At 48.6% G+C, this 26,360-nt stretch overlaps 1 protein-coding gene across 9 annotated transcripts in view; it reads left to right on the top strand.

The window, feature by feature from the left end:
• The window catches only part of SRF (serum response factor), a 52,100-nt gene extending 40,010 nt beyond the window's left edge, over positions 1–12,090 (top strand). For 4 of the 9 annotated variants that reach the window (XM_040351720.1, XM_040351717.1, XM_040351718.1 and 1 more), the window contains 5 exons: positions 2,457–2,576; positions 3,049–3,228; positions 3,409–3,485; positions 3,964–4,011; positions 10,991–12,090. In XM_040351720.1, coding sequence (XP_040207654.1) covers positions 2,457–2,576; positions 3,049–3,228; positions 3,409–3,485; positions 3,964–4,011; positions 10,991–11,086 — 521 coding nt within the window. In that variant the 3' untranslated portion in view covers positions 11,087–12,090. The remainder of the gene's footprint in view (positions 1–2,456; positions 2,577–3,048; positions 3,229–3,408; positions 3,486–3,963; positions 4,012–10,990) is intronic. The other 5 variants (XM_040351721.1, XM_040351719.1, XM_040351722.1 and 2 more) reach the window with 4 other exon arrangements.
• Positions 12,091–26,360: the final 14,270 nt, after the last annotated feature.

The raw sequence follows: 26,360 nt of genomic DNA, 5'->3' as shown, positions 1-26,360 counted from the left end.
TACAGGTCTTCCTGTTAGACTATGCACTAGTTCTGTAAAATCTTGCCTATTAGAATTGTTTCAGTAGAACTATGGGCATTTTCTTTTTTTTTTTTGGGGAGGGTTTTTCCTGTTTTCCATCTGTGCCACGTTGGGGAGATTTCCCTTCCTGTCCCATAATCTAATGTAAATGGGAAAAGAAGAAATCGCAAATTAAAGTGACAATATAGGTTCAGTTAAAGCGGTTGTAAACCCGCATATATATATATATATATATATATATATATATATATATATATATATATATATATATATATATATATATATATATATATATATATATATTTTTCTTTACACCTGCAAGGAAAAAGCCATAATGAGCTAATATGCACCGCATATTAGCTCATTATGAAATACTTGCCTCGGAACGAGGTAGGTAACTTACCTGGTCCACGCTGAGCCTCGGCGTGTCTTCCGGGTATCGCCACTCCAGCCAATCACAGCGCTGGAGCGGCGATACCCGTGTGGGAGATTTCCTTTCTGGCATGGGTCGGTGGGGCCAGCCCTTCAGCCGAGTAACCCCCCCCTGCGCATTCGCCACTGCAATCAGCGGCGCATTGCGAGGGGAATATCTCCTAAACCGTACAGGTTTAGGAGATATTCTTTATACCTACAGGTAAGCCTTATTATAGGCTTACCTGTAGGCAAAAGTCAAGTGGGTTTACAACCACTTTAAAAAGAAAATACAAGTCTTTTTCTCTCTCGTTCGTTCGTTCGTTCGTTGTGTTTTTTTATATAACAAACATGTCAGTTTCCTCCACTGTGCAGTTTGTTTTGCACAGAGTGGCCCCGATCCTCCTTCTGGGGTCCCACGGCAGCTCTCGTGGCCCCTCCCCGCAATAGATAACCCCCTCTGGGAAGCTGTCTCCCGAAGGGGTTACCTTGCAGGCGCACTCCTGTGTCATACACTTGGCGTCCATAGCTACAGAGTGTATGACTCTGTGCCCGTGTCATTGTATTGACAGCAGCGGGAGCCCATGGCTGCACTGCTGTCAATCTATCCAATGAGAAGCCGTAGAGCAGGGATCCTCAAACTACGGCCCTCCAGCTGTTGAACTACACATCCCATGAGGCATTGTAACACACTGACATTCACAGACATGACTAGGCATTAAGGGAATTGTAGTTCCTGAACAACTGGAGGGCCGTAGTTTGAAGACCTATGCCGTAGAGTGACGCAGAATTGCGCACACAGAAATTCAGGGCTCAGGTAAGTAAAACGGGGGGGGGGGGGCGGGGGCTGCGGGGCCAGACACTACAAGGTGTTTCACCTTAATGCATAGGATGTATTAAGGTGAAAAACGAGGGTTTACAGCCCCTTTTAAGGGAATTCCTTGGCCACCCCCACGCCATCAGAACTAGTGTTCCCATTGAAAGATTTCTTACTTTTCTGGGGATAACCCAATTATTTTTTTTTCAACGCTAATAAGACTGGACAAATGGAGGGTAATCTCCCTAATAAGGGCACAGACAGCAATACAAACTAGCAGGGTGTCTAATCCCTCCATCCAAAACTAAAGACTTCTTTTTTTTTTTTTTTTTTTTTTTTTTTTTTACTTTAATTGTTCCCAACCAGTACTCTGAAAATCTACCCTTCTCTGGGAAAACTAGCAGTTGTGCCCGCACTCCTATTCTGTAGCCTCAATTGTATATAGTCATGCATATGCTGTTGTCAGATTTGTAACATGATTTGGTAATGTCACTACTGTGCCGCTCACTGTTCTCTTGGCTGGAGGCTGACATGAAGAAGCAAAGCCCTGCCTCTTCCAAGATGGCCGCCTCCACATGGATCAAATGCAAGGGGACCACAGCCAAATCTGGTTATTGGTCATTTGTCCTCTGCCTTTTTAGGCACAGATTAGAATTCTGTTAAGCCTTTAAAGGGACTTTCCTCTAGGACCGTGGTTTCCAAACTGCTGCCTGGGGGTGCGGATGTGGCCCTTTGCTTTTATCCGGCTCTTGGGGCACCATTTCATTCCCTACCAATGCCCCGACGTTGGGGGGCCCAGTTCCCTGCCAATTCCTTACCACCCCAACGATGCACCATTATTTACTCCAACTGATGCTGATAAATTTCATACTCGCCATGGCCACAGTCCAGTCCCCCTAAAGTCTGAAGGACAGTAAACTGGCCCTTTGTTTAGAAAGTTTTGATTGGGCACTACCCTACTTCCAGTTTACTTACCCCCCTGTTCTAGGACTTTAAACTGCTTAAGAATCCAGTCCCTTCCTGCTCCTCCCTTGACAGTAAATGTATGGATTATAATTCATATGACTGCCCAGACTCGGTAGGGCTCATTTCAGTTGACCATCCCTTTCTCCAAATGTTTCTCTTGTACTGTGGTGCCAGGCGCTGATCAGTCTTGTAGACTGCCCCATTCCTGCTTCTCTGTGAAGGGATTGCTTTGTTTTTCCAGCAGGGGGAGCTGTAGCTCAGCAGGTTCCTGTACAAGCCATCCAAGTTCACTCGGCCACGCAGGCTTCTCCGTCCAGCGACAGCAGCTCAGATTTGGTCCAGACGTCCGCTAGTGGGACAGGTTTGTGCGACTATTGGCTGAAACCTTTCTGCGTGTGTGCTGATTTAATGTAATTGCTGGATGTCTGTGCACTTTTAATAGCCGCAGATTGGTCAGCCGTCTTGTATGGTATGTGTGCACATAATGCAGTAGATTGAAGATGGCGATTGTTACATGCTCTGATTTTTTGGGGGGCTGAACGCTGTGTGCACCTAGGCTGATGAGGGTGAAATAAAAGTTCTCTCACTGCGATGTGTCGTTGAGAATCAGACCGGCATATGTAGGTAATCCCCCTTCCTGTGTGACAGATGCTCTTCCGGCATTGGCTGGTGTGTATGGACAGCTGACATTGTGTGTGAGAGACGGATATGTCTGAGGGGTGTTATTGGTCACTGTAGCCATGGCCGGGAGTGGGGTTCGGATATGATGACAATGAAGTGCAATGACAGACAGAGCTCTCCTTTTTTAATGTACTGTCTGTCTCTTCCACTAGTGACCTTGCCCGCTGCTATCATGACTTCCTCTGTGCCCACCACAGTGAGCGGTCACATGATGTACCCCAGTTCGCACGCTGTCATGTATGCTCCCACTCAGGGTTTGACAGATGGGAGCCTGGCGGTGCTCAATGCCTTCTCCTCTCCACAGATGCAGGTGTCCCACTCGCAGGAGCAGGGTAAGGCCTGAGTGATAACTGCATGCTGTATACTGGCACTCTTCCTCATCTACCCACAAACGTTTGCAGTGGTTGGGGGGGGGGGGAGGGAAGGGAAGGGCTTTTGACACTTCAGCATGGTGTGAATTATTCTTCTATAAGATGGTCTCTCTTAGACTGCTTTTTGTGTCTGTCTCACAGGTGGAGTACAGCAAGTTTTCCTCACAGCACCACCTGGCACCGTCCAGATCCCAGTGTCTGCAGTGCAGCTTCACCAGGTACGTAACTAACACTTCCCTTTTCTGTAGTAGAAACGTTCAGTCATTAAAGCGGAGTTCTACGCAAAAGTGGAACTTCCGCTTGTACTACTCCCCCGTGCCACATTTGGCACCTTTTTGGACGGGGAAGGATACCTGTCTTTCACAGGTATCCTGTTCCTACTTCCAGGAGCAGCGGGTATTGCACCCAACAGCTGATGGAAATGTGCTGCGGTGCCGACATCGCTGGACTCCAGGACAGGTAAGTGTCCGCTTTATTAAAAGTCAGCAGCTACAGTATGTGCAGCTGTGCTGGCTTTTAATTTTTTCAGTGGTGGGCGGACCTCCACTTGTGTTGTGTATGCTTTTTTTTCATTTTATATATCATTTTATAGAAGCTTTACGTTAAAGTGCAAAAGTATGTAAAACTGCCATTAGATGGAAGGCACAGTATAAGGATTAATAATTTTTTTTTTTTTTTTGTAAATTCTTTATTTAGGAAGGAAGACCATACAGAAATACAGAGACATCTCAGAATTATTTTACAGTGAGTTTAGCACTCCCCCCCCCCCCCCCCCCCCACCACCATACATACATGAAACTTCCTAGAGAAATAAGCTAGCAGAGGGAGCTCACAGCGCTTTTCCAAGGAGCGGGGATCCTCTGCACTCCGCATGGCCCATTTTGCGGCTTCCGCCCATTTGTTTTTAAAAAGAGAGTATTTTAGAGCCGGTTGGTCACCTGGCTCAAATTCTACCTCTGACAGAGTAACGAGAAGGAAGAACAGAGTGGGAGACGGAGGAGGGTGGGGGGGGGGGGGTAATACCACCATCCAATCGCTATCACCCCAGCCGGGGAGCATTCACGGTCCATCCCTTTCAGGGGGACCGGGCCATCAACTGACCGCATTCCTCTGAATAAATTAATTTGTGCCAGTGGAACCATGTTGTAGAAAATTTCATTCAGGCCCCTTTCCGTGGCCACAAAGATCTCCATTGCATGGATATCCGCTACTCTTTTCAACCAACCGACCACTGACTGAGGCTGGGTCTGTTTCCAGTTCAGGGGGAATGCAGCCTTTTGCTGCTGTGTGCCCTAATGTAACTCTTGTGCGCTTCCCACACCACTGTAAGAGTAATCTTGCGGTTCACGTTTGTGGAAAAGTACTGTCTCAACTCCCCGGACACCTCCTCGGCCACCCCTGGCATTTGGATCAATGAGTCGTTAAGCTTCCAAATCCGCTGCGTCGCTGAGGGCAGGCGCAGATCAATGTCTACAAGAACCGGGGCGTGGTCTGAGACGGTAATAGAGCCAATCGAGGCAGGTCACCCTAGATAGGAGCGATTGAGGCAACATAAAAGGATCGATCCTGGTGTATGAGTCGGTGTGTGAGAAATGTATAGTCCCTGTGGTTCGGATGAAGGATGCGCCGCACATCCACCAAGTGGAACACATGGAAGTTCTTCTTAAGCCTTTTCAGCGTTGCTTAAGAGATAGGCGAGGTATTCCTGGAGGAGTCCAGAGCTGGGTCCATGACAAAGTTCATGTCCCCGCCCAGTATCACTGCCCCCTTCAGCAAAATCGCTTAACTCAGAATTTGTTCCAAGAAGGGGATCTGGTTCGAGTTGGGGAGGTATAAATTGACTAAGGTCACCAGGGTTCCCCCTTCCCTCTGCATCGCTCCAATGGTCTTTCAACTGCCATTGGGTAGTACCCCGAATCAGAGGAACAGCCATGGTAAACCGTTAGGGGGGAAAAAGCGGTCTTGAAGTTTTGATAGCTTGTCTGCGCGGTAATGCGTCTCCTGAAGGAAACACACGTGGGCCTTCATGTGCCTCAGATTGGTCCGCAACGTGGAGCGTTTCTCCAGGGTGTTTAAACCCTTCACGTTGATAGAAACGAGACGAATGAGCTCTGTTTTATCAGTGAGCATTGTCACGGCTGAATGAGGCATGGAGAACGAAAAAAGAGATATGAGAGAGAAGAGGAAGAGTAGAGAACGAGAGTAGGAAGTGAGAATAGGAGGAAAAGTCAAAGAATACTAATACGTCAAAGGCGCGTAAGACACCGTCTCGAAGCACCCCAATGGCTCCCAAGCTGAGCCAATGAAAAGGTGCCCTCCTATGGGGGGGAAGGTGGTTGTACACAGCAGGGATCAGGAGCTCCCTATCCCTACCCAAACTACAGTAAAACTTTCAATGTGAACAGCAGAAGAGGGGAAACAAAGGGAAGACCAAAAAACACACAATTGGCTGGTATGGACCAAAGAAGAGAACAAACATAAGGTCCAGCCCGGAAACGGGTGTCGGCATCCCAGGTAACCAGGTAATTCTTTTGTAGGGCAGCTTTATAGCGCAGCAGCCACTCAATCTATGGTATAGCAAAAACCCGCTAGTGCAGCACCAAACCCGTAGCAGCATGCATGTCACTTGCATAGCAAGTAGGCGCTCGCGCAGCAAATCCTTAAGACATTGCATGGGGCGCTAGCGCAACAGTAAGCCATAACAGAGCAAGTGCCCTACACAAAGCAGACAATCAACATGGCCGGCATTTATAACATAACAGTTGTCACAGGCACAGCAAGTAATAGTAGCACAGCAAGTGAGGCGTGTATAATACACTTCTGTCACGTCAAGATTGGCATACTCATAGGTAGTTATAGCCTGATAAAAACTAACATTTTAGTACATGGGGCATCAAAGTTAGTGGGACCAGCCTAGGGGACAACACAGTCAGTTAAGAAGCCCATTGCCAACTTCGGTGGCCTAACAGTTCCCCCCCCAATCTGGGCATGTGGTCCCCGCCTGGCACAGCAACAGTCTCTCAGCATGAAGAAGCGCCTCGCAGCCAGCAGGAACGTCCGCTCCCAGCTGTCAAGCGAGCCGCACAGAGGGGGACCCCCCAAGGCTGGGCAAACAGGTGTGTAGCCGGGGGAGAAACATGTCAGCCCGACAACTGTCGGCGGGAGGGGTGAACAGTACACTGGGACAATCGCGGGGGACATACCAGAAGCAGTACAGATCAACGGCCAGTCACCTGTAGAGTTTCTCCGGGTCATGGTTCCGGATCATGAGCCCTGATCGGCATCAGATCTCCCCGGTGGCGTCTGGAGGAGCGGCGGGGCAATCCCTGGTGCGGTGGCTGAAGCGATGAGCGAGGTTCTCTCCCGGGAAGGGGACGCAGCCAATCCTGCAGCGGAATCGCCTGCATGTCCAGGAAACGAAACGTCTCCGGTAGATCAGTGTACCGCCTCAGCGTGAACGCGGAGCTGCCTTTGCGAGCTGTTAGCTGAAGAGGGAATCCCCAATGGTAAGGCAGGTCCGCTCGGCGCAGGGTCTCCAACAAGGGCTTCAGCATCGCTCTCCTCTGCAGAGTCGCCCGAGACACATCCGGGAAAACGGACACCGATGCCCCATCAAAATCAATCAGGCCCTTTTGCCAGGCGGCCCGCAGGATCTGCTCTTTCTGAGCATAACGGTGCACACGGCAGATCACGTCCCGGGGACGATCTTGATCAGCCGGTCTAGGTCCGAGCGCCCTGTGTACCCTATCAAACTCCAGGGTCGCCGGTGGGGTTAGGTCCAGGATGCCAAGAAAAATGTATCTGACCGTTTCCAGGAGGTTCTCAGGACCCGTCGCCTCCGGTAATCCCCGGAGGCGCAAGTTGTTGCGGCGGCTCCGGTTCTCAAGGTCCTCAGCGTGTAATTGGACCTCTGCCAGCTGGTCCTGGTAGAGCGAATGTGCCTGCTCCATCTGGGCTACTCTGGCTTCTAGGGCGCTGACCGAAGCCTCCCCCCTAGTAAATCGGTCATCCAAGCCGCCGACCTCGGCTCTAATCTGCTGGAAGTCCCGTCGGTGCTGCTCCTCCACTCTCAGCACCAGGGCCTTCATGTCTGCCTTAATGGGGAGGGCCTGCAGCAGCGCCCTGATATCGGCATCCTCCCCTGCAGGTTGGGAAGTCGGCTTAGCGCAACCCGAGGCACCGGGTGCGGGGACCAGGATTGGCCGTATACCTGCCAGTGAGCTTGGCACCGAGTGTTGCGAGGCTGCCATAGGAGAGAGGGGCAAGGAAGTAGGCCGCAGGCCGCCACGTGTCTCTTGAGCCCGGGGGGTATATTGAAAGTAGCTGCTGATCGGTGTCGTTGCCACCGCTCTAGATGAACCCCTGGTCTTTCGTCTCTTATGGTAGCTCATGGCAAATGAGGTAAGAATTGCTGTATAAAGACATATTAGCCAAAAGGTAAGAGTCGGGAGCTCTAGCAATGAGCTTCTTCACTCCGCCATGTCCAAGCCACGCCCCCATAAGGATTAATATTAATGTTGTAAAAAAAAATTTTTTTTTACCTTTTTGTATAAACGAGGATGTGTGCAGCAGCTCCCCCTAGCCCCGTCTTATACTTAAGCCTGACCTGGGAACTCTCCCTCATTGGCTGAGACAGCATCCGGAGCCATTGGCTCCCTCTGTCAATCACAGCCAGAGCCAATAAGAGGAGGCAGGTCGAGCCACAGGTCTATCTGCATGGAAACGCAGAGCCATGGCTCGGGAGTATGCCTGCTCGGGTGCCCCCATTGCAAGCTGCTTGCTTTGGGGCACTTGGCAGGCGGGAGGGGCCAGGAGTGCCGGAGGGGGATCAGGGCTGCTCTGTGCAAAACTGCTGCAGAGAGCTGGTGAGTATGACCTGTTTTGTTATATAATCTCTAGGTGGATGCAGCGTCAGTTCCTTGCCTTTTCTAAGGATTCTTTCACACTGAGGTGCTATAGTGTTAAAAATGGCACCTGCATAGCGCCTGTAAAGAGCCTCTCCTGTCACTCCAGTATGAAAGCCCGAGTGCTTTCACACTGTAGCGGTGCGCTGACAGGACACCAATAAAAGTCCTGCAAGCATCATCTTTGAGGTGCTGTAGGAGCGGGGTATACCCCACTCTTAAAGCACCCTTACCCATTGAAATCAATGGGCAGCGTCGATTTGCGGGTGCCATTAACGCTTTTCAGAGGTAAAAAGCACCCTGCTAGCGGCCAAAAAAGCACTGCAAAAAGGAAGGTAAAGCGGCTCTAAAAAAAATGGCAGCGCTTTACCACCAACGCCCCAGTGTTAAAGACCATGACTGAAAACTGAGTGATGAAAGACTGCTGATCGCTCGGTTCTCGGTCTTCATTGAGTCTTCGGTGACTGTGGGCGGGGTGGGAGCGGCTGGCTCAGTCTCTAAGCGGCACGCTGATAGGCTGAGTCAGCTGCCAGTCCAGGGGATCCCAACTAGAAGTCAGGATCTCTCCAGAGCCTGGACTGGCTAAGTGACAGCGGGCTTTAACCCACTGTCAGCTGAAAATGGGTCACAGGATGCAGTTCAAACTGCACTCCTGTGAGCCATAGAAGAAATGGGGCTAAAATCGCTTTGGCTATACTTCTCTCTTAATCCAAACAGAAGATGGACTGGGGTAATAAAAATAGGGGGAAGTATTTAAAACTAAATTGGGGGAAAATGAATGGGCTATTTTGCGGACTTGAAAAGTATTCCATATTAAACATAAGTTGCGTGTTTTAGAGGCATAGATGATGGGGGTGGGCTGCTCGCAAAGGGATGAGAAGGTACATTGCTACGAACTTAACTAGCCCAATAGAGTTGTCAAGAAATTAGGAAAACTGAGATTACAATTGAGTGGCAGTTCATGTCATCAAAGGCATCAAAGATTTGGTAATGAAGGATGTCAGATGTTGAGACTCCCCAAAGTATTACTGAGGGTGGCTTTGCTGTACCAATCCATGTATTGGCAGGTGATCATTACATTTTTTTTTTTTTTTTTTTTTTTTTATTGCGATGCTTGGGACAGTGGTGAAGATCCACTTTAGAGAGATGGCTCTATCTATCATATTTTTATTAGTTTTGCATTTTGAAGTCCATTCTGCTGCGGGCAGGGTCACACTTCCTGCCCCACAGCACATTGTAAACAAAAGGGTGGGATGTTGGTGAAGACATATTTAGTCAATATCATTGGCTAAATTATAGGCATGTGTCCATATAAGGGCACTGATGCCACCAGCATCCTGCCCCTTTGTTTACGTGTGATGCAGGGTGGGGAATGACCCATTCCGCCGTGGACGGGACTCCGGCTGGGCTCACATATTTGCGTCTGCTGTTTGCAGTCCCGTACTTTTTATTTTTTTTTTTTTTTTGTTCACTGATCCAGGTACAAATGTCTTGAAATCGCACCTGAACCAGACTCTTTTCAAAACGGCACCGCAGCCGTCCCAGACGCGTGAACCGGTGACTTGTTGGTAAGGTTCCCCTATCCAGATGGTTCCTGTAAAGACTGCGCAGGCGCAATCCTTGCCGACGGAAATCTCCAAACCTCGGCCGGCATCCAGGCTTATTCCTTAACATCCCCCGTGGATTGGAGGATGTTAAAAAAAAAAAAAAGCCAGGAGGCGGAGCGAGCCGTCCGAGCGAAGTGAGGCCGACTGGCCACTTTCCTCAAATTCCACGTCGCCCTGGATCCCGGCCGAGGTTCGGAGATTTTCGTCAAGGATTGCGCCTGCGCAGTCTTTACAGGAACCATCTGGATAGCTGGAACCATACTGGCAGATCACCGGCTCATCGGAAGCTGGTCATATGCATGCGTTATGTGAATTCGATGCGGTTAAAGAGGCGGTAAACCCTGATGGGTTTTACTGCCTCTTTAGTCCGGCTGCACAGCCTGTAAATGAAAAGCAAAATGGGCTAGTATGCATGGCGTTCTAGCCCATTATGTGCCATTTACCTCTAAAAGAATCCAGCGATGTCTCTACAGTTGGCAGCATCCATTTTCTGTGTCTTCCTTCCAGGTCGCTGACTCCATCGAATCACTGTGATTCGCCGGAGCCGTATGACGTCACTCTTGCACACAGGAGCTGGAATTCACAGCACAGGCTGGGGAAGAATCGGTACTGTTTCTTCCCCGCGCAGTGAAGACTTTCGGCGGACTACGAGTGAAATATCTCCTAAACGGCACACGTTTTGGAGATATTTCCACTACCTATAGGTTAGGCCGGATTCACACTAGTGCTGTGCGAATTTCAGCTCTTTTATCTCTGCAGAGAGATAAGGAGTGTTCAGCAGATCAGTTCCGTTTTTAGCTGCGAATTTGGAGACCTGGGAGAGGGGGGGGGGGGGGGGTATTGAGATGAATGAGAAAAATCCTGAAGAGAAATGAACACCTCTGCGAATCAGATGCGTGCCCATAGAAGATAATGGTCCTGAATTTGCACCTGAGCCGCACCGCAATGCCTAGAAAACGCACGCGGTTTTTCGGCAGTGCGAATGCATCGGACATAGGTGAACCGGCCTCATTGAAAACAATGTATTTAGAAATGTTCTCCGAATTGGATACGGTTTAAGCCACACTCAATTCGCATAGGTGTGAACCCGGCCTTAGGCTTACCTATAGGTAGGAGTCCAACAAGTGGGTTTAAAAACACAGGCTCACATGTGCAATATCTGTTCTATCCTGCAGATGGCAGTATAAGTCACGTGTAATTTCTGTTCTGCAGATGGCGGTCATCGGACAGCAGACGGGCAGCAGCAGTAATCTGACGGAACTGCAAGTGGTGAATTTGGACACTTCACACAACAGCAAGAATGACTGACTGCTGTATATGGGGAGCCAACACCGGGCCCCCAGGCGGTGACATGAAACGTGGGGAGCGAACACCAGGGCCCCAGACGGTGACACAACAGAGACTGCAACACCTATTTATTGATGCCTTTTCACATTTTTTTTATTTCCCTGTTTAAGACTTTTTTGCTTGTGTGCAAGATAAGAGGCTCACAGTGGGGATGGGGGAGGGGGGTTTACAATGTGGCTTTGTTTATCCCACCCAGATATCACTTAGTGGCCTCTGGGAGCTGGTGATTTGCACTGAATGCGATGGGGACATGCACTCCTGTAGTCGGTGGGGACTTGGCATTGTCCCTGGCAGAGCCCCAGCAAGGCCACGCCTGGCAGAGAAATAGTTTTATTAAGGGAATGCAGAGGAAGGACTACAAATCCTTTTATTTTTCTAAATGTGGATTCTCAGTATTTATGTAAAAGCGGCAGGTTCTCTTTGGGTTTCCTGCGTATAAAAGGGGAAGGGGTGATATTTTTATCTGCTTTTATAGCAAATGGGTTTTTGTGATCATGGATTGTTTGGCCCTTCTCTGGTCTGCCATTGAAGAGTTAAATGTACTTTTGTTCACTCAGATGGCACTACAGGCGTTGTTGTGATATATCGCAGCTGTCAGTATTTCAAAGCCTTTCTGATCACATGTACTGTATATTTCTGGAGATGATTGGCTCATTCATGAATGGAAGCCACGCCTCTCTGCATATCACCGGCAGCTGACTGCCTGGTGTACTGGGTACTGCAGAGCCCCATGTGAGTCACGTCCGTTGTTTCAGCCATGCAGAGAATGTGGTTTGATGGTGATCCTGTATGACAGATTGTAGAGTCAGCTGTCCACCTCGCCAACTCCCAACATGATCCGCTGTATCGGCTCCCCCATCTGCCTCCCCTCTGGGCATTCTCTCGTCCAATGTACCCAAATCCTGGGTATGAATTCCTGATGTGGTACATTAGACATGTACTGCTGCCATTTATCACCCACCTGCGTGCCATTTGTTTTTGCTATGGCAGTTTAATGTCCAGAGGGGTCTCCTGATGTGGGAATTAATGTCTATAGGGCACCAGAAGACACTGGCTAGCTTTTCAATCACCCACCACCCCTGCACGCTAAGCTGGTGTCTGAGGTGTCTACATTGCTGCTCATTTGCCCACCTCCATAGACATAGTATTGGTGCAGGCATTTATGGTCGTGTGACCATGGCAGCATCTCCAGCCAGGGCCACTGATGAGGCAGTACAGCCAGGCCCCATCAGTTCAAAAGGGGGGGGGGGTGCAGGAGTGTTATGCTTGCGTCTAGCTAGCAAGGTTACTTTGCAGTATAAGCAAGGAAGCTCGGACCTGTGCAGTGTATAACTGCTTTTACTAGGGCTGCAACTAACGATTATTTTCATAATCGATTAGTTGGCTGATTTATTGTTTCGATTAATCGGATAATAGCCTTAAAAAAAAGGATTTGCATGTTTTTATTTATTTTTGGGCCAATTTGTTGTTGGGCAGATTACAAAACACAAATTGCCGCAAATACACATTCCATGCTTTTCTGCAGCTTCTCCATTGAAGTATATTGAACCCAAAAAAACAAAATGGCAGTTTTGCATTAAAAAGTCCTTGCCCTTTCCAAATACGCAGCAGCTGAAAAAAAATCATGGATGTGAACGTGTCTCATAGGAAAACATGGAAATGAACTGTAGTGTGTTTCTGCAAAAAAGCACCAAAACACACCGAGGTGTGAACCAGGCCTGAGATGTTTAGTAACATAATGGGGGTAAAAAAACAAAAAGTACAAAGAGCAAATAATCGCTACTGTAAGGGGTTAATTTTTTTTTTACTGTGGGACAGTGAAAGTAATATTTACAGTAGCGATTTGCTTTTTTGTACTATATAAAGGGCTCATTTTAGTTTTTTTTTTTTTTTAACCCCATTATGATACTCGCCGATTAATCGATTATGAAAATTGTAATCGATTATGAAATTAATCGATTCGTTGTCGATTAATCGATTCGTTTCGGCCCTAGCTTTTACTAAACAAAAAATGCTGTACATACAAAACTATTAACATATTAGGTATTGCAGTACAAGGCCGACAGATAATTCAAACAAGATGCCTAGCAAATAAGCAGAAACTATGGTCTGTAACCGTAGAAATAGGCTTGTTACTTGACTCCAGTTACCTTGTATTGGTGATCTTCGTCGACAACGAGGACTCAGTTGGCAGTTGCTGGAGAATCAGGCGAAAGCATATTTTTCTTCAATAGTTGGTTAGACTTTTCCACTTTGGTCTTAACCACTTAAGCCCCGGACCTTTAGGCAGCTAAAGGCCCAGGCCAGGTTTTGCGATTCGGCACTGCGTCACTTTGAGTGAGTGAGTAACTTGTATAGCGTAGCAAATGCGAACTTAAATGCGAACTTAATCGCCTCAAGACTTTAACAGACAATTGCGCGGTCGTGCGACGTGGCTCCCAAACAAAATTGGCGTCCTTTTTTTTTTTTTCACAAATGGAGCTTTCTTTTGGTGGTATTTGATCACCTCTGCGGTTATTTTTTGCACTATAAACAAAAATAGAGCGCCAATTTTGAAAAAAATATTTTTTACTTTTTGCTATAATAAATATCCCCCAAAAACATATATAATTTTTTTTTTCCCTCAGTTTAAGCCGATACGTATTCTTCTACCTATGTTTGGTAAATAAAATCGCAATAAGCGTTTATCGATTGGTTTGCGCAAAATTTATAGCGTTTACAAAATAGGGGATATTTTTATTGCATTTTTATTAAATGAACGTGTTAGGCTTCACCTAGTGTGTGTTTACAACAGTAGGGGGGTGTGGCTGTAGGTCTGATGTCATCGATTGTGTCTCCCCTATAAAGGGGATGACACGATCGATGCGCCGCCACAGTGAAGCATGGGGAAGCTGCGTTTACATACGGCTCTCCTCGTTCTTCAGCTCCAGGGAGCGATCGCGACGGAGCGGCTATAAACTAATAGCTGCGCCGTCGTCCCGGATCACTCCCCGAGGTAAGCCGCACGCGGGGGGGGGGGGGGGGGGAAGGTCGTACCCCCGACCTGTGGAAAGGCAAGGACGTGTATATATACGCCCATCTGCCTGTCCGTGCCATTTTGCGGACGTAAATAGTCGTGCGGCGGGCGTTAAGTGGTTAAAGCATGAGTCCTTTTTGGCTGGTTACTTTTCCTGGTTCCGATGCATGATTAAGTCCTAGTGACAATGCATTAGGGAGCCCTTTTTATCTGTCGGTTTGTTTACCATAACAGACCTAACAAATATGTCTGTAGCTTTAAATTTGTACGGCCCTCTCAAATTCTACCTATTATCTGTTTACTGTAGCTATAGACAATAGACTGCTGAAACTGTCAACTGAATAAAACAATGGTATCTACGTTCCTATTGTATCCAACAGCATATATACTAAAAGCACATTCACGCTGTAGAGGTCTTGGCTTCTTTGCTTGTCCTGCAAAGTAATCTTGCTAGATAAACTAAAGCATGACGGGGAGCGATGGCTGTACTGCCTTATTGCTAACTCTTGTGGCTTCTCCTCCCTTTTTTTTTCTTCTTCCCCAGGCTTCACTGCGGAGGATTGATATGTGTCCCCGCCTGCTGTCTGGGCCTTCCTGTGTGCCCCCCCCCCCCCTCCCGCCAGCTGCTGGCACACGGATGTTTCAGGATGGAGAGCGGGGGTGTGCGGTCCTATTTTCCAGCCCCCTCCCTTTCCAGAATGAATACAGTGAGCGATTGGTGCCAATCACTCACTGGGGTTGATTTACTAAAGGAAAATCCACTTTGCACTACAAGTGAAAGTGCAGTTGCTGTAGATCTGAGGGGGAGCTCTGAAATGAGGGGAAGCTCTGCTGCTTTTATCATCCAATCATGTGCTAGCTAAAAATCATGTTTTTTATTTTCCTTGCATGTCCCCTTCAGATTTACAGAGACTATACTTGTAGTGCAAAGTGGATTTTCCTTTCGTAAATAACCCCCACTGTGTCCATTCATCGCTGAAGCTTAGTAAATTGTTTACTATGCTTAAGTTTGTGAATGAACAGGGAGCCTCGGAGCGCTTCACACTCATTTACTGTCTAGTGCCGCAGGGCTGTAGAGAAAAGGACCAGGGAATCTGTCAGTTCCTTTCTTTGTCTCAAATGTGAGACATCAAGGGTCTGCTTAGGCCCCTGATATTTCACCACAGGTGGGGGGGGAAAAAGAGGGGGGAGGGAGAAGGCCCTGTCAGGTAGGCTGTACAGGACCCTGTGATTTCTAATAACATCCCCCCCCTGTCTCCAGACATGAGGGCCGCATAACCACATGCATTCTGTCAGTGTGATGGGATACTGGTGGGTGAGGGGGACGCGTATGTGCAGTCGTCTACAAACTAGGTCAGGTGTACATTTCAGCCAAACCAAGACTTTGAATATGGGTCATACCTTGGATTCCTCATCCAGCAGATCATGTCTAGGGCTGCTGCGTTGGGTAGTTAGGTGCCACCTCTACATCATCTCCAGGTCCTTTGACATGCTGAGACTGTTTACAATATGGCTTTCACCCCAGTTGTGCCAAGTACTGCTCTGTCGCCAGTTTTGTGTACTCTTGTACACAGTCGGGTAGAGGCATGTTCTGAGGAGGCATGGGGGAGCAGTCTAAAAAGACTAAAAGCAGACTTTATTTTACCCCCCCAGGGCAGAAGTTTCTTTAAGTTTTTACTGCTTTGCTGTGAAGAGCCATGTACGTGCCATATACATAGTATTGGCTGGGAGCTCTATTTATGGCTGTCCCCTCTTTACCACCAGGTTACTGCGCCAGCTTTAAGGGGATGGGATAATCTTTATCTCTGCTTTCTGAGGAATACAGAGTTGGTGGTCTTACAAGAGGTGGATCCCAGAGTAGACTAATGTGAAATATCCCAAAAAATGAAGGTCGTATTGTTGTACAAGTGAGACAAAGGAATCCCCATCGATGGGGTGCCTGGCAGGGATTGGGGTCTACAGCAGGAAAGAGGTTGTCCACCTGCCAGCGGTCTACAGCAGGAAAGAGAAGGAATCGGGTGTACAGAAAGGGGGTTGCTTGGCTGGGGTCAGGGGTCTACAGCAGGAAGGAGGCTGCTTGGCTGGGATCAGGGGTCTACAGCAGAAAGGGGGTTGCTGGGATCAGGGGTCTAAACAGGAAGGGGGGGTTGCCTGGCTGGGATCAGGGGTCTACAGCAGGAAGGGCATTGACTAGCTGGGATCAGGGTCTAGGGCAGGAATGGGGTCCCTGTTGGGATTGGGGACTAGAGCTGAAAAGAGGTTCCTGGCTGAGACTTGGGCGTCTATGCAGGAGGGGGGGGGGGGGGTGGGCCTGGCGGGGAAACAGGGTCTATGGCAAGAAGCGGGGGTTGCTGGTATTGGGGTCTATTGCAGGGCAAGTGTGATTGGGGTCCACGACAAGGGGGTGCCTGGCTTGGATAAAGGTCTTTAGCAGTGTGGGTGCTTGGCTTGGAATCAGAAGAAAGGGGAGTTGCTTAGCTGAGATTGGGGTATACTGTAGGAGGGAGATGCCTGGCTGGGATTGGGGTCTATAGCAAGAGGGGGGCCTAGCTATGCAACAGGTTACTGTGCTAGCTTTGAGAGCTACGTTGAACCCCAGATGGCAGTGATAGTGGGTATTATAGGAGGACAATCCCAGATTGGATTTATTGGAAATATCCAGTTTGCCTGGTATGGGACAGTAGTTGGGTCCTGGATCTGATTTGGGGGGTCTATGGCAGGAAGGGAGTGCTTGGCTTTGATCAGGGGTCTACCAAGGGAAGGGGGTGCCTGGCTTTGATCAGGGGTCTACCAAGGGAAGGGGGTGCCTGGCTGGGATCAAAGTCTGACGGGAAGGGGAAGCCAGGTTGGGATTGGGTTCTACGGCAGGAAGGGTCTTTTGTTGCTGCTGCAAGTTTTCTACAAAGCTCCTGAGCTCAGGGAGATGTGACGTTGTGAGGTGGCTTCACTTTATTTTTCTTTTTTTTTTTTCTTTTCAGCTTTTGATTTAATCAGGTTTTATCTTTTTGTTGTGCTTGTGTGCATTTTTATTGAAAAATTTTCTGGGGATTTTCCCGGAGAAGTTGTGGAAGTAAGACACAGTACTGTGTACATAATCTTTTTGTATAAAATTAAAAAAAGAAAAAAAAAAACTTTCAATAAATGTATCATTTTGTGCACATTTCATTGGTCTGATTTTTTTTTTTTGATTTTTTTTTGGTGTTCTCTTCTCACCACACACATTACTGCAGGCTGATTTTCTTGACTAGTTTTAGGCCCGACTATCTGCTCTGATTTCTGGCCAGTGCAAGTAGCTTGTAGGGCAGCGTCTAGGGCTCAGTAATGTGTTTAGTGTACAGAGCTCTGTAGCAGGTAGGGCGGCGTACAGAGGCTGGTAGTATGTATTGTAGGGGGTCAGGAGTGTACGGTACTGGGAGATATGGAGGGTGTAAGGTACAAGAGTATCATTGGGTTGGCGTCTCAAGAGGGCGTGGCACTGGAGGAAAAGGTACTGTGGTTTCGGGAGGCTTGGAGTGTTAGGAGGGCACAGAAGTTTTTAATGCAGAGTAGTGCAGGGACTCTGATCTCCGCTGTCAATCCTCTCTCCTTCCCACATGGTATCCTTGGATCAGGGAGGAGGGCCGGTGCCTGCACAATATCTATAGGAAGCATTCCGGCGCCTTCGGAGAAGGGCTTGAACCTGCCTGGGCTATACTGGAGGTCCCATACCCCCCCCCCAACCTGCAGCCGCATGTATGCAAGCGGTGGAATGCCTCTGCAATGGGATTGGGTGAGCGTGCGCATGCACCGCGCTGGAGCAAGGACTGGGTTTACAACGGTGGGACATCTTTGCTGTGTACCTGTTGGCGGTCAACAGGTAGCCTGCCATCGACGGGTTGCTGATTCTCCCGATCAACAATCTTGGAACTCAATGGTGGACCTCCTTGGCGTGCATGGTTAACTGGCCAGGATAAAGTCATACAAGTGTGTGTGTGACACAGGAGGAGACATGCTGAGGAGGGGGGAGACACTACCTGACCAGGAGAGGCGGCAGGACCTGGAGATCTGGCGATTAGCTGATCAGGAGAGACGATAGGGGGGTGTGTGACCTGATGCGGAGTTCATCAGAGCGTGGTGAGGCTGATTGGGAGAGGCAGTGGGAGCTGGGGGGGGTGTAATAGCTGGATGGAGAGGCAGTAGGAGACCAGGACCTGGAGTGACAGACTGACCAAGAGGCTGCAGGAGCTGTCAAACAGGGGTGGCCGAACAGGAGGAGCAGACGCTTAAACTGACAGGAGTACCGGGAGTATTATGGGGCGCTGAGGGCCGTAGCAGTGATCGAGGGGTGAGAAGTGTTGCTGGGAGTATTGTACCAATAGCAAGTCTTCCTTTATTATGCCCACTAGAATAGCGGGGAAAATGTCCAACAGGATTGGTGATGCCACTCGGTGCACATCCTGCTCCATGTATGTGTTCCTTTATGAGCCAATCGAGGGTGAATACCGCTGTTTGAGTTGTTTCTCTTGAAGCCCGTATTCCAGGGAAGGAAACCACTGGAGTCTGCAGACGCTGAATAAGACCATGGAAGAAATCACTGCAACTTGTCTCAAAAAAATGTAAATGAGTCGGTGTGTCCAGGCGATTTTCAGATGTGACCTAATTTTCTTGGGTGAGGTCTTCTCCTGGTTATGGGCCCCCGATCAACACATTTTGTTACAGTATTAATGTGTTTTACCAGCGGTATTCATTGCCCTGTTTTCCAGGGTAGTATCATAGGATGCAGCATTTCTTATCCTTTCCAATACAGAGGAGCCCTTGAAATAATTTTCCCGTTTCAGGGAACCCCTGATAAAAATGACTATATCTACAACTCATGATATGGTAGTGGGAAGAATGCTCCTTACATTTTGTGGTCATTGGGAAGAATTTCCCCCTTGCAGATCGCTAAAAAGATCAATGGTGTCAGTGGGAACTTACCGTATAAGCTGAGTTTTTCAGCACTTTCTTTTGTGCTGAAAATGCCCCCCTCGGCTTATACTCAAGTCACCTTTTTGCGCCTGATCTCCTAAACTTGAGGGACCTGGGGCAGGCTGTAGGTTCCCTGGACCTCAAACTTGGCACACACGGAGCTCCACTCTTTCTCTACAAGTGTACAGAGTCTGTCGGCCGGGGAGCAACTTTTTCTTGTTTCTGAAAGCCGGACACCCTTTCCATAGACTATGTTAAACAATAATTTCTCCGGTGATTTTGGGGACCTGGAACTTTGCACACTTGTAGAGGAGAAATGGGGCTACATGTGTGCCAAGTTTGTTGTCTGGACAGGGCCGTCTTCATAGCATCATGGGCTCCTGGGCAAAGTAATGCTCTGGGGCCCCTACAATGGAGACAGTGCAGGTAAACAGAAATCCAGGAGGTAGGGGATATCTAGGGTGCAGAGGTGTCAAAGAGTGCTGGGGCGGATATCTGGTATGTAGAAGGGCAGCCCCAATTTTGGGGCAGCCCAGGCTCAAGGATCAGCTGCTTTGGGGAAAGGGCAGGGCCCCCCCATGCAGCTGAGTCCCCTGGGCAGTGCCCTCGCATTAAAGCGGGGGTTCACCCTGTTAAAAAAAAAAATGTTTTTTTTTTATTATTCCATTACTTTCGGCATCGTAGTGCGAGCTACGGTATGCCGGTCCTAAATTTTTAATCCCCGTACTCACTGTGCTATCGTTGATTGAGGAATCCGGGGAATGGGCGTTCCTATGGTGAGAGAAGGTGATTGACGGCCGGCCCTGGCACGTCACGCTTCTCCGGAAATAGCCGAAATAGGCTTGGCTATTCACGGCGCCTGCGCATAGCCTGTGCGCAGGCGCTGTGAATAGCCGAGACCTACTCCGGCTGTCTTCGGGGAGCGTGATGTGCCAGAGCCGGCCGTCAATCATCCTCCCTCTCCATAGGCACGCCCATTCCCCACGGGAGTCGGATTCTTCAATCAACAATAGCACAGTGAGTACGGGGATTAAAAATTTAAGACCGGCATACCGTTGCTCGCGCTACGATGCCGAAAGTAATGGAATAATGAGGTGAAGGAGGGTGAACTACCGCTTTAAGACAGCCCTGCATCTGGTGAGCATCGATTTCCCCCCCCCCCCCCCCCCCCCCCCCCCCCCACACCCAAAGCTGGGAACCCCTTCCATAGACTCCCATGTTAAACGTCGGTCTAGGCATGGGCACAGTGAGGCATGCAGATGGACACCTTAGGCTTATACTCAAGTCAATACGTTTCCCAATTATTTTTTTGTTGTGGTAAAATTAGGTGCCTTGGCTTATACTCGAGTATATACGGTATCTGAAAGGCAGAAATTACTAATTTCTCAAGGAACTCCTAGCAACCTCTGAAGGAACCCTAGAGTCCTATCAAACTCTGGTTGATAAACCCTGATAAGATGGAAAGTAAAAAGACCATCCAGCACCCAGACCAAGGAACCTCACACATGAACTGTGGCATGTAATTTCAGCAATGTCGCCCTCCTCAGGCGATCTTCGGAAAACAAACATGTGCATTACTTCCAAAATTTTTATTGTAAAATGATAATATACTCACAAAAGCAGAATAAAATCAAGCTAGACAATAGCAGTAATGCAGCAAGTGAGATGAGCATCCCCACTGACGACGCACAATGGAGAAGCTTACGTGTTGCGGGCGACAAACCCCCCCCCCTTCCTTCCTCAGAGCTATTCCCAACCAAACTGTGTATCACCATTTTATATATCAATAAAAATAATGTTGCGCTAAGTATGACAAAAGAAAAACAAAAAGTGAGTCTATAGCATCATACACACGATCTGACTTTTTTTGTGGATTTTGCGCCGAAGGGCGTTGGCCGAGAACTTTGTATGCATACACACGGTAGGACTTTTTCAGCCAACAAACATAGTGATGTAATGGATGCACTACATGTTTTTTTTTCCCCCCCCCTACTCTTTACTGCTACCCTTTGGGCAACTTCTGCTATTGTTGTCTGATCTTTAGCATAGGTTCTGAGCATGTGTGTTTGTACTTTAGTCCGATGGACTCATGTACACACAATCTGATTTGTTGCTGGAAAGTTTCTGTTCTCACAGAGACCATTTGTCTGATGTACACATGGTCGGATTGTTTGCTAAAACAGATCCAAATGAGCCATAGGGTCTTAAATTTGTCCAAAGTGTCAAGACGGGGAAGTTAATTCCAGGCAGCCAATGAGAAAATCACAGGTCCATGTTCGTGTTCTTCCAGGGCATCCGGACTTGCCCCTGAAGAAGTCCTTGCAACGTCGAAACTGGACGAGTTATCCCTTCCTGTCATTACGCTCAGAGAGAACACAGAGGTTTCTGTGCCCATACACATACGCCATTTTATCTGCTGGCATGCAAGTTAATTACTTTTAAATAACAGCCTTTTTTTTTTCTGAAGGCCAGGTGATCAATTTCCGTTCGGGTGCTGGTTGGTAATGCATATCCATAATCGCGGTCCTTGGACTGCAAATCAACGTTCTCCTTTGGTTTTGTACCGGGCTTTTTTCTCTTAAATATTGTGAATGTGAATTGCAAAGGAACGCAGAGCGTGTTCCTATGTAATTTGTGGTGTGAACCGGTCCTGAGTCTTGGAGCCCATTGCTGGAAAAAAAGGTCAGGCACTTGGCTTCACTAATTTGCCTGACGGGGGGGGGGGGGGGGGCAATTGCCCTGAATCTCTGGCAAAGTTTTCAGGTGGTGCAATTGTCCCCTCAATAGCAGCCAGTTTGTCTTTGAAGATGGGGAAGGGGGCAAGTTGTCAAAGGAGAATACTGGCAGTGATTTTGAGGAATAAGAGCATGCTGTATGTGGTAGGGGGGCACACTTTGGGAGGGGAGAGAAATTGTGTTGGAGGGGGGGCTGGGGGGTTGAATAAAAAACATTTTCTCTCCCCTCCTAAAGTGCCCTCTAGCACATACAGCATGCTCTTATCCCCCAAAATCACTGCAAGTATTCTTTTTTTTTGACAACTTGCCCCCCCCTGTCTCTGTCTCCTTCTGCAAGTGCCAAGCATTAAAGGGGTGTTCCAGTCATTTTTTATGTTTATTAAAAGTCAGCAGCTACAAAAAGTGTAGCTGCTGGCTTTTAATAAACATACACTCACCTGCTCCACGTTCCAGCGACGTGCCAGCCGGGGCTCCGCTCCTCTCCCGCCGGCGTCTTCATTCCAAGTGTGTGCACCCGGCCGTGACAGCTTTCGGCTTCACGGCCGGGCACCTGCGGCGCTGCGCCATCCAATTGGAAAGGCGATCGCCTGGGACCTGTCACGTGTCCCAGGCGATCGCCTACAGGGAGGGGCTGCCAAAAGGCGATATGACGTATCGCCTTAGCAGCCCCTCGGACGGAAGGAGGAAGTGGGACAGGAAGTCCCACTCCTCCTGAAGCCCCCACTGCCCCTCCAAAAAAATTACATGCCAAATGTGGCATGTAAAGAGGCGAGGAGTGGATTAAGCGGAAGTTCCACTTTTGGGTTTAAGATTGTGTACTAACCTCAGATTAGCATGTCCCGTCCTCTTGAGTGTTGTGTGTCCATTCTCCTCCCCCCTCCTTTGACATCCGAGCCAAGGAGAAGGGGAGGGGACTTCAGTCCGTGAGTCAGGCTGGGTTCACACTACTACACTACTTTCATCCTACTTTGCTCTGCTACATTGGTCCTACATTTATCCTACATTGGTCCTACATCCATCCTACTTTCATGAACAGGATACTACTTTGGTCCGACTTCAATGATATTCAATGGGCCTGAAGTAGGATCAATGTAGGACCAAAAGTAGTACAGGGAGCATTTTCAAAGTCGGACCGACTTGTGTAGGACGCTACAAGACGCTCTCATAGGGAAACATTGAACACAGAGCAAAGTAGGATGAAAGTAGTGTAGTAGTGTGAACCCAGCCTTAGGCAGGAGGATGGAGGAAGGGAGAGATACCTTGCAGCTGTGGGAACAGAAACACCCCACAGAAGCAGCAAGCCAGTCAATGGAGCGGAGGTGAGAGAACCAGCGGAGCGGAGGTGAGAGAACCTCCTCCACTAGCGCGGAGGAGGAGGAAGTGAAATCCTCCTCCGCTTTCAACGTGGGCAGTGACGTCACTGGTTGCCAGACGCCAATCGGCTATAGCAACCAGTGATCAGGAGTAGGTGGGGGGTGGAGCCAGCGCTATGGCGGCTCGGTCCGCCCCTGTTCCCAGACTGTCAGTTTCATTTCGGGATACTGTATTGCCCCGCAATGAAGGTGTCCGGGACCGGGGACAAATATGTACATTACGATAATCCCGGGCAGACCGGGACACGTGAACACCATAGTCAGGCCCTGTTCTGAGTGTCATTCCTGTCTGAATAATGTGTCCAGGTTTCAGGTGGACTGAAACTTGGACACATGGCTCAAAACCCGAACTGTCCAGGTGAATCCCGGACAGGTGGCAACCCTAGTTGGGAGCAATAAACAGGCGCCGCTCTGGTAGGAAAGGGAGACCTCCTCCAGTCCCGGTAGAAAGTTGGGTGGACCTAGGAAGGCCTTGTGGTAAATTACTTGTCCTCCTGCACTGGTGGGTCAGACAAACCCGCCTTTGCACAATATACACGCCATACAAGTGTCAGTGACTCTCTAACTGGGGGGGGGGGGGGGGGGGGGGCAGTGCCGATCCTGACTTGCAAAATGACATGTCACATTAAAGTTGCGAAGCGGGGGGGGGGGGGGGGGTGAGGAATCTAGGCGACAGTGACATGTCATGCCATCAAAGATTAAAGTTGAGAAGCGGGGGGAGGGGGTGTTCTGCTGTCGGAAATTACATAAATTACATCTTACATTAAAGTGAGATGTGGGGGGTGCCTGACTTCTTACCTCTTCTCCCATGCAGCCAGAAAATTGAGAAGCGGGGTGAGGGGCCAAAAATGACTTCTCACCAGGCGGGGCCTCTAGTAATTTGGGGGGCCCTCCGCAGCTTTGCGGGGCCCCAAGCGGCTTGCATAGTGGGCGGATCGCCCCTGGGGGGGGGGGTGTCAGGTATTACACTGAACTATTGTATACAGTGGCTGCAATAATAATTTTCCATCTGGAGATCTTATGCCACAGGTATTTGTCAGCTGCTAGGAGAATCTCTGGATCTGGTATGGCTTTGCTAGCAGCTGTTGATAGAGGATAATGCAAGATAGTAATGAAATAGCAAACCTTAGCCAAGCTGAAGAGGGACATCCTAAAGAGACTAAGCAAAATTGGCCTTACTCCATGTGGCAGGGTTCTAGCTACTCACTGGAGCGGTGCTTTTTTTTTTTTTTTTTACACACATCCAAAGTTCTGAGAGATTTTCCAAGCTGACTTAAGCCTGGTACACACGATCGGATTTTCTGCAGACAAAGCCTCAGACTTTTCTCCAAAGGGCGTTGGCCAAGAACTCGCCTTGCATACAAACGGCACACAATTGTAAAAACGGTTGAATTTTCCACCAACAGCCTGTCATCACACAATTCTCATCGGAAAATCCATTTGTGTGTACGAGGCTGTAAGGAGAGCTTCTGGACACAAGTAGACACCTGGGAAAGGGCGAGGGTTGAGGCAGAGGACAATGGAGCCAATAACCAGGTACTACTCTCAAGTAAGTACTGACTGTCAGTCTGCAGCAAATCTCGAAATGGGGGTCTATTGCAACATGGCTGGGAACCAGAGAAATACACCAAGGCAAGTCCAGAAAGGAGCAGAAACTTCGACTGAAAGAAATAAAATTAGAGAAATCCAGAGGAAAACCTAATCTCTCTCTTCTAACCCAACTTCCTGCATAGGCAAGAATGACCATCCTAGGACACCAAACTAAAACAAAGCTCACTTTTTGTGAAGGGTGTACCAACCAATGAGTGCGGAGTATGCTGTCCATCCAAGGAATGAGCATGCCATCTGTCCTCTTAGGACAGAAGGATAAAATTGGGCTTGTTTTCTGTGCAGGGGTTTCTAAACAAAGGGCCAATTTATTATCCTTCAGACTTTAGAGGAGCCAGACTATGGCCAGCAGAAGTAGATGTCTTGGTGTCAGTAACAATGTCCCATCATTGGGATCAGCAGGAGGAAGTGACCCATCGTTGGTGTCAGTGGGAGGAATAGTGCCCCAATCGTTGGTGTCAGTGGGAGGAATAGTGCCCCAATCGTTGGTGTCAGTGGGAGGAATAGTGCCCCATTATTGGCATCAGTGGCAGAAATAGTGGCCCATCGTTAGTATCAGTTGGGGAATAGTGCCCTGTCATTCGTGTCACTGGCAGAAAAAGTTCATCGTTCATCTCAACCTCAGTGGGGGGGGGGGGGGGAATGTGCCCCATATCATGTGTGTTAGTGGGGGGGGGGGGCGGAATAGTGCCCCATTATGGGTGTCAGGGGGGGGGTGAATAGTGCCACATCACGGGTGTCAGTGGGGGGGGGGGCACCACTTAGGTGTCAGTAGGAGCAATAGTGCCCCACCCCACTGTTTGTTGGGGGTGCTACCCAAGGAAGATTCTTGCTGTCTATCCTCCTATGACGGGTGTCTCCAAGCTTTTAAAATAAAGAACCAGTTTACTGCCCTTCAAATATTGGGGGGGCCGGACTGTGGCCAGTGGGAGTAGAAACTGCCCTGGAATCAGTGAGAGTAAACAATGCTATAGGCTTGGTGGTCAATGGGAGTAAAAACAAATATTAATAATTACATCAGTGGGAGGCCTCTTGACAGCCTCCCTGACCAGTTTTATGGTCTTGGCCACTGTGCTGAAGCTCAGTTTCAGGGTCTTGGCAATCTTATTATAGCCTAGGCCAGTAATGGCGAACCTTGGCACCCTAGATGTTTTGGAACTGCAGTTCCCATGATGCTCAACTACACTGCAGAGTGCCTGAGCATCATGGGAAATGTAGTGCCAAAACATCTGGGGTGCCAAGGTTCGCCATCACTGGCCTATGCCATCTTTATGTGGAGCAACAATTCTTTTTTTTTTTTTTCAGATCCTCAGAGAGTTCTTTGCCATGAGGTGTCATGTTGAACTTCCAGTGACCAGTATGAGAGAGTGAGAACGATAACACCAAATTTAACACACCTGCTCCCCCATTCACACCTGAGACCTTGTAACACTACCAAGTCACATGACAGCGGGGAGGGAAAAATGGCTAATTAGACCCAATTTGGACATTTTCACTTGGGTACATGGGTGTACTCACTTTTGTTGCCAGTGGTTTAGACATTAATGGCTGTGTGT

This window comes from Rana temporaria, chromosome 4, assembly GCF_905171775.1.
Source record: "Rana temporaria chromosome 4, aRanTem1.1, whole genome shotgun sequence".
In the NCBI taxonomy this organism is placed as follows: Eukaryota; Metazoa; Chordata; class Amphibia; order Anura; family Ranidae; genus Rana; species Rana temporaria.
The sequence above is the reverse complement of the archived record's forward strand: the minus strand, read 5'-3'. Positions and strand labels throughout refer to the sequence as shown.